Source organism: Squalius cephalus (genome assembly GCF_949319135.1).
Source record: "Squalius cephalus genome assembly, chromosome: 2".
Lineage (NCBI taxonomy): Eukaryota > Metazoa > Chordata > Actinopteri > Cypriniformes > Leuciscidae > Squalius > Squalius cephalus.
Window position 1 is genome coordinate 64,783,838 of NC_137123.1, and position 8,994 is coordinate 64,792,831.

General features: G+C 44.4%; 1 protein-coding gene across 1 annotated transcript in view; it reads right to left on the reverse strand.

The window, feature by feature from the left end:
* Positions 1-433: 433 nt before the first annotated feature.
* Positions 434-8,994, reverse strand: part of cep97 (centrosomal protein 97) — a 15,229-nt gene continuing 6,668 nt past the window's right edge. Inside the window, exons 6-11 of the mRNA XM_079851457.1 lie at positions 8,597-8,763; positions 7,657-7,821; positions 7,417-7,577; positions 4,610-5,219; positions 4,293-4,368; positions 434-1,524 (exon numbers count right to left, since the gene is read on the reverse strand). Coding sequence (XP_079707583.1) covers positions 1,060-1,524; positions 4,293-4,368; positions 4,610-5,219; positions 7,417-7,577; positions 7,657-7,821; positions 8,597-8,763 — 1,644 coding nt within the window. The 3' untranslated portion in view covers positions 434-1,059. The remainder of the gene's footprint in view (positions 1,525-4,292; positions 4,369-4,609; positions 5,220-7,416; positions 7,578-7,656; positions 7,822-8,596; positions 8,764-8,994) is intronic.

Below are 8,994 nucleotides of genomic sequence, written 5' to 3' on the forward strand. Positions count from 1 at the left end.
ACTCATGTGATATTTAGAAGGAAAAATATTTATTAATACCTTGATTATAATCCCTCATTAGATATAGACTGAAACAGCAGTGGAGTCCTGAATGACCCCTTCAGAAGACACAGAAGATGTCTGTGAAAACCTGCACTGATTGGTCCACACATGCTCCGAATACTCAGCCTGAAACGCCATCGGACCCGCAGCCTGTCGGATATTCACCCGCCGGAAGGATCAGGATCGGGTTGGAGATGGAGAGTGTGTGACCTCTGACCTCTGCATCAGCCACGGGAGACGAGTGTAGAATCATAGAGCTGGTCCTGTAGAGTCAGCAGTGTTCACAGCGGGTTTATTCACTGTAATGTCTGTGATGTTATTAATCAATCACCTTTTGGTGCAGGACAAACCATGCTTTCTTTCTAACCTGTTGATGGGAATGACCACAATGGTGAAGGAAAGTAAAACTTTATTTTCAAAAGGGTTTTGGTAAATATATGACATAGAAAAAAATAATTAAAATGTGAAATAAATTAACACTTATTGCATATGCCACACAGAACAGCTGTTGCAGCACATACTGTAAATATCCAGATGCACACATACGAATATTTATGATAAAGGCTATTAAACTCCCAACAGGTTCAAACTATCACATAAATTCACATTTATTCCACACACCTACATGCTCCTCTACAGTTCAAGGCTATTTCTGGTTGGGTCATCCAGACTTTACGTTTAAGGGAAGCAGTCGACTGGTAAGTGGACTGAAAGAGCTCGGCACTCTGGGTAAGTGAATATGTGAAGTACGTCAAAGACTTCTGACAGAAAGCTTTATACTGATATTCCAACCGTGTAAATGCATGTTCTACACTGTTAGAGAGATGAAAGGCAGCAGTGGCCAGTCATATAAAAGTCATTGTTGAGTTAAACACACAACCTTGTTCAATCAGAGTGTTTGAAGGATGACATTAATGTAATATGGAAATAAAAGCCAAGAAAAGCCAAAGCTTCATCCACGAAGGCATGGGGTCTCATCAGTCTGAAGTCCTGTGATGCCCAAACGTCCAGCTCCGGTCAGGAAAAGCGCTCCTGTTTTCCCTGAGGAGAGAGATCAGATGTTGTGTCTCCCTCCTCCTCCTCCTGCAGTTGCTGTACGGATGAGAGATACTGCTGTAACAGACTGTCTCCAGTGGCCCGAGTCCCCGACCCGAGCGAGTGAACTGGGGATCCGGCTGAGATCCGGCTGGTGTCCGGCGCTGGGGATCCGGCTGAGATCAGGCTGGTGTCCGGCACTGGGGGCCCGGGTGAGATCCGGCTGGTGTCCGGCACTGGGGGTCCGGGTGAGATCCGGCTGAGAACCGGTGCTGGGGATCCGGGTCTGATTCGGCTGGTGTCCGGCGCTGCCTGTCTCTCTCCCAGGGAATGGAAACCGGACTCCGAATTGGAGATCTCAGTGCTGACCGGAGCGACAGCAGGAATGCTGAGATTGAATGCAGAGCTCTCGTTCACAGACGACTGCCACTCCAGCACAACCTGAAGCTGTTGGATAAACAAAGTCAGAAATATTCATTATCTGCCATAGTGTATTTTGCAAAAAAACGAAAACAAAACCCCATATTATCCCTACGACTAAGGGTGGGTCGATATACGGTAGAAATTTGTCAATGGGTAGAGATTCTGTAGTTTCGTCTCTAGGGCTGCACAATATATTCAATATCGTGATGTCAAGGAAAGGGTTATAGTTGACCAGCAACCTCGGTTCGAAATGCATGCGATTCTCAGATTAATCAGGAAAGAGCTTTAGGACACAGGTTAATATTAGAACAGCTTTCCCGCGCTGGAGAGAGCAAAGTGGGAAGGCCTGAAAACAGACGAGAGGTTTCTTTGATTCGCTCCACACGTGAGTAACACTGGGTTACATTGAGGAACACTGAGTAACACTGGGTTACACTGACTAACACTGAGTAACACTGGGTTACATTGAGTAACACTGAGTAACATTGGGTTACACTGAGTAACATTTAGTAACACCGGGTTACATTGAGTAACACTGAGTAACATTGAGTAACACTGAGTAACATTGAGTAACACTGGGTTACATTGAGTAACACTGAGGAACACTGGGTTACACTGAGTAACACTGGGTTACACTGAGTAACATTTAGTAACACTGGGTTACATTCAGGGGTGCAAACACATGTATGGTCAAAAAAGAGAGAGGTAATCGAAGCCCTCGTCCCGCGGCAAATATCCAGATACTACATTGCCACCATCCCCAACCCACCCCTATAGGCACATAGAGTCAAATGAAATTTAGAAAAACTATCTTGCACTTCTTCTTCTTGCTTTACTGCTACTTCCTGAAAACAATTTCACCTGATGATTTGAATAGCTCTTTTTGTAAAGAATTAATAATTCTAGGATGATTGGGGTAATTGTGTAGGGTAGGCTTAGTGCATCTGCATAGAAACTAATAAACAAAATACAAATATAAATACAATAAAACATAAATACACGAGAAATAAAGCAGTGCTTTGTTTTTCAGGTAAATTAACTGTATTAAGTATTAATACAGTTTATCTTTTGACAAAACGTGATTTTTCTCTTTCTCTTTTGTTGTTTGATTAACTTTGGTGACACAAACAGCTGCAGGTATATTGGGTGCTGTCCCTTTAAGACGAATGCACGTATCTAATACCGGTAAAGACACGCATCCGTTTTATTTTGACTGCGTGGGAAACTCGTTGAGACGGACACTGGCTTTTTTTTTTTGAGACGGACACTCCACGCCACGCAGAGAGAAATGTGATGCAGTGGCAGATCCAGAGTGAGACAGAAACACTAGTGGTTCACGCTTGCGCACATACTGCTGGTTTGGCGCAGTGTTCTGATTCGCTTATTTCCTATTTACTTGTTGGTGGACGCAATCCAGAATTACTGTTGGTTAAATTATAATCAGACCCTCTCAAACCACCCCCCCCCCCTCCTTAAAAAAAAAACTCTTCGGATCTGCACGATTCACACAAGTCACCCAAACTGACGTGAAAAAAGCGAGAGGCGCCGAAAAGCGCGCTGTTTGCACCCCTGTACATTGAGTAACACTGAGGAACACTGGGTTACACTGAGTAACACTGAATAACATTGAGTAACACTGGGTTACATTGAGTAACACTGAGGAACACTGGGTTACATTGAGTAACACTGGGTTACACTGAGTAACATTTAGTAACACTGGGTTACATTGAGTAACACTGAGTAACATTGAGTAACACTGGGTTACATTGAGTAACACTGAGTAACACTGGGTTACACTGAGTAACACTGGGTTACACTGAGTAACATTTAGTAACACTGGGTTACATTGAGTAACACTGAGTAACATTGAGTAACACTGAGTAACACTGGGTTACATTGAGTAACACTGAAGAACACTGGGTTACATTGAGTAACACTGGGTTACATTGAGTAACACTGAGGAACACCGGGTTACACTGATTAACACTGATTAACACTGATTAACACTGGGTTACACTGAGTAACATTGGGTTACATTGAGTTAGACTGAGCAACACTGGGTTACATTGAGTAACACTGAGTAACACTGGGTAACACTGAGGAACACTGGGTTACACTGGGTTACACTGAGTTACATTGAGTAAAACTGAGTAACACTGGGTTACATTGAGTTACACTGAGTAACACTGGGTTACACTGAGCAACACTGTGTTACATTGAGTTACACTGAGTAACACTGGGTTACACTGAGGAACACTGGGGTCGATTTCAAATGTCAACAATGTTCAGCAACGACTTTGAGAAATAACACACTGCAAGTCAAGTCTTTTCTCAAGATCCTGTAAGGGCAGATGATCACAAAATAAGCCCAGGGTAATTAGGACTGTACGGTTTATTTTACAATAATGAACAGATTACTGTACATTATCCCACTTATCACACAACATGACATACTGTTCTGAGTTTAAATAGTTACTACCCTCCTTTTAGACCAGATTAGAGCTTCCTTAATGAAAAACAGTCAAGACAAACACTCTGACAATATTTATTTATAAATTGATATTTTCTATGGACTAGCTAATATATTTAGCTTTAACATAATGTGTCCTCTTCCATTTCAAGTTCTCACTCGTCCAGTAGTTTGTGTTTCTCTGATCTCTAACCAAATTGGGCAAATTGTCAAATGTGACCAAAATCTGTGACGATAATTCACATATTCTGGCCAGATTCTCTTGGTCATCGTTTGTTCCCCAGATGGCTGAGATAGTGCGAGTCTCCATCATGATACTGACCTGCTTCCACAGGAACTTCACCGCTTCTTCTTGCACACGTCTCTGCAGTCGGTCTTCTTCTTGTTGCTTACGCACCCTGCAAAGCATAATAGTTACTTGGAAATACTTTACACTGTTTGAGCTTACGTTATAGTTGAAGCAGTTTCAGTGTTTAAACTAATCAGCGATTCACAGAAATACAAGAATGATTCAGGATCTATAAGATAAAACTTTTCAAATCTTTCCTTTAGTCTTTATTCAGTAAATCGTTTTGACAAAGTCTTGATGACTTTTGGAATTGTTTGACATATGAAGTGTTTAATGGTGAAGAGTTTCACCTGTCCAGTTCTGCGGTCAGGTGGATGATGTGATCCTGCATTCTGCGCAGGCGTATCTCGGCTCGCACTTCTCTGGCCTGTGTGTGACAGTGGCGTGTGTGGTGACCCCTCCACCAGGCCTGGATCCTCACAGCAGCGTCATGTGCTTTACACTGCATCCCAGTCCCAGTCCCAGTCCTCCCACAATCCTCCACAGTCTTCCCACAATCCACCACAGACCCGTTCTGGAATACGGCATCCCCGTTAAACTGCGTGTCTGTGTGACTGAGCTGCTCCAAACCAGCCGATCCATGTGTGCGAGAGGCGAGGATAGCTCCGCCCCCTGACTCCTCCCTCGGTGGGCAGGGCTGAGCTGATGTGGGAGGAGCCAGGGAATCCTCAAACTCCTCCTCCCCGCTGTCAGGAGCTGATGCTGGATGATGAACCGCAGGGTTAAAGGGTAAGAAGGCAGATTCAGAGGACAGCAGACTCCCATGATGCATCTCTTCATCCGTCACATCCTCCACAATCATCCGGTCCTCATCAGCGAGTGGAAGCCGGACCGCAGAGACCACAGGTGAAGAAGACTCAGCGCACATCCACGAGTTCACCTGAACACCTGGATCCACATCTGCAATCATAATGGAGGAAGAATCACGAAAGGAGAAATGACTCTGAAGAGCAGATTCACTGAGAACGAGCTGTGGTCGCTAAAAGCCCAGTGTTGTTATGCATATTTAGCACCTGAATCACAAAAAGAATCATGTAGATCAGTCAATAACGCAAGCATGCCCATAAAACTAGCACTGATGTCAATTTGCACCGGGCAAATGACTGAGATAATTTTGTCTCATTTAACTTAAAAATTCATGATTAATGCCGCAGTCGGACGGATCGAATGAACGTTAAGTATTGTAGTTTGTTTAACCAATATTGTCACTTAAACATATTCTATTATATACATATTTTGAAACAAATTTCCATGACTTTTCCAAAACTTTCTGGGTTTATTCCAAAACTTTGGAAATTGCCATTTTAAAATTCCATGACTTTTCCAGGTTTTTTCATGATCGTATGAACTAATACATAATACAACTAATATCTAATTCCCCTCACCCGAGCTAGTTAGCTAAGCAGTTGTGTTGTCAGTCTGGTAATGTCGACGAGCGTCTGGCCCGCTAGTTTCTACCGCGTTGAAATGTAACGTGTGTAGTGTGATGAAGTGTAATGAAGACGAAACCGCAGGGCTGAGCAGGCGTGAAGCCCTTGATCTACCATAACTGTACACTTGTAAATAACATTTCCGTACAGTCATTAAAGCTGCAGTCCGTAGTTTTTCCTCTTTGTCGTCATCTCTGTTTGAAATCTGCAATTGCAGTTATTCGTGGAATGATCAACTTTACGTGGGTTGTGTCTCGGCACGGCACAGCGCGGATGATTTAATGTTTTGAGGAGAATGTGCGGCTGTCAGTCGCCGGTGTGGATCCTGGCATTCGCAAGCACAGATTCTACTTTTTGGAAGTATGAGCAACATAAGAATTTTCACCGGAAAATGTGAAAATCTGAACAAGTAACATCCACTTCTGTTCTGACACACTAAGGGGAAAAAGCACTGCAGTAAATCACGCTGATTAAATCTAATGATCGCTTACCATTTCACGTCAAACCGTGCAAATTATACTTTGTTCTCAAATTGTTAATGTTAGTAACATCAGGATTGCGTGACTACATTTAACGCCCTTCCAATATTATCCTTGTTTTCGCATGAGCCGGTGTCAGTCTCTGTTTCTGTAGCCACTCCGAAGTCTTCTGCGTTTTACAGCGGGTGAATCTCCAGCTGGTGATTGTCGTTTGAACCTTTCTGGATCCGCCATCAAGTTGATAAGTTTAATTATATCAAGTGCTGTAAGAAAGGCTATAAATCTCCAGCATCCTCACGCTCGTAGCCGACTAGTCCAGACTCTTCTTTATGTGGACCATACTGTCAACATTTGGATACCAAAGTATGGGAGATCAAAATACGGGATGGCAGAGGCAGGCTAAATACACATTATTTGCGCAGATATGAACATAAATAAATACATAATCTATGTATTACATACATAATACATTACATACATAGTTCTCCAATGCCATCTCTTTCATGTTCGCCCATCCTCGGGATGCTGCTGTTCTTCTTCGGAGAACCCGAACCCTAATCCCGCCCTGCAGCCGATTCTAGAGGGTTTTAATGGTCATGTGAATCCCAGTACTGACTGCCGACACCAAACACTGATCCCTAACCCGTCATCGTAACCCTAGCCAATGAAGCTGCAGGGCGGGGTTTCTGCTAACTGGTTTGGGCCCAGTGTTTTTTTTAATTTATTTATAGAAAGATTAAAAATACGGGAGAAATACGGGATAAACAGGAGGGTGGACAGATGTGACGTAATGTCGCAAAGACATGCTTGAATTTCCCACAGAAATCCGGAAAGAGTTTTGAACACTGGCTGGTGATGTACTTGTTCAAATTTATTTTGGATCAATTTTAACCCAAAAAAGTTACGGAATGCAGCTTTAAAACAATTGTACACACACACACACACACACACACACACACACACATATATATATATATATATATATATATATATATATATATATATATATATATATTTATATATATTTATATATATTTTTTTTTTATCTATATTTCTACTACTGTATGATATCGCATTATTTAATCTGCTAAACTGGATTGCAGGGGCTGGAGAAGACGAGAGATTAGCGCTGTGAAAAGTGGCACAACAGTTTAGTGTCTTCCTCCCTGAGTCTGTGACTGATCTGACCTGTCTGAGGAATGACATCATCATCATCATCATCATCATCATCATCATCCTCATCATCCTCCTCATCCTCATCTCGGCACTGATGCACGTGTAGATGTGTGGGCCGAGAGGGATTCTGGGAACAGCCGAGACGTGTTTTCTGCAGCTGTTTCTGATGCTGTCTGCAGACACACACACACACACACACACACACTGAAGATCAGGTTTGCTGTGGACTACATGCAGTGTGTTGGATGCTACCTCTGCTTGTTGAGGATCTTCTCCAGTTTGGCGTCCTCTGCAGACTGTAGTGCAGATGTGGCTGTGGCGGGACAGGTGTTGGACAGGTACTGGACCAGCTCCTCATGCTGACCGGGGCGGAACACGCGACCTTTGCCCTGACTGTACAGCCACTCTCCTTTCAGTCTGCAAACAGTGAGGGATGTAGTCATGAGTAACGCTTTCTCGAAGGGTGAAGATTCTGTCAGTAATCACTCTCCCTCATGTCGTTCCAGACCCGCAAGACTTTCAATAATAATAATTATAATTTGTTACATTTATATAGCGCTTTTTCTGAGACCTCAAAGCGCTTTACATAGATGGGGGAATCTCCTCAACCACCACCAGTGTGCAGCTCCACCTGGATGATGCGACGGCAGCCATAATGCGCCAGAACGCCCACCACACACCCGCTTACTGGTGGAGAGGAGACAGTGATGAAGCCAATCAGTATATGGGGATGATTAGGAGGCCATGATGGACAGGATGCCGGGGTTACACCCCTACTCTTTTACGAAGGACATCCTGGGATTTTTAATGACCTCAGAGAGTCAGGACCTCGGTTTAACGTCTCATCCGAAGGACGGTGCTCTTTGACAGTATAGTGTCCCCGTCACTACACCGGGGCGACCCACACAGACCACAGGGTGAGCGCCCCCTACTGGCCTCACTAACACCTCCTCCAGCAGCAACCTGGTTTTCCCAGGAGTCTCCCATCCAGACTCAGCCCTGCTGAGCTTCAGTGGGGAACTGGTCTTGGGCTACAGGGTGTCTACAGGAATCTCCTCATACTGGGAGTTGATGGTCTGTGCTTTAATGCGGACTGGTGTGAGACAGACACTAGGGTCTACACTGGTGTGAGACAGTAGAAGACAGATTCACACAGACTGTGACTCTTATAGCAGAATAGCACCCAACTAACCCCTCTTTCTGTGAGACGCTGCACCCGTCCAGCACCCTGAGGCGCAGACACCAGCTGACCACGTACGGGCGATAGTCACAGGCGGGCAGAGCTGGCGTGGGCATCACACACGGGTTACTGGCGATGGAGAGCTGTTCCAGGGAGTGCAGCGGCGCTAGATACGACACCTGCAATCGACACACACACACACACACACTGACCCAGGCTATACAACACACACACACACACACACACACACACACACACACACTGACCCAGGCTATACGACACCTGCAATCGACACACACACACACACACACACTGACCCAGGCTATACAACACACACACACACACACACACACACACACACACTGACCCAGGCTATACGACACCTGCAATCGACACACACACACACACAC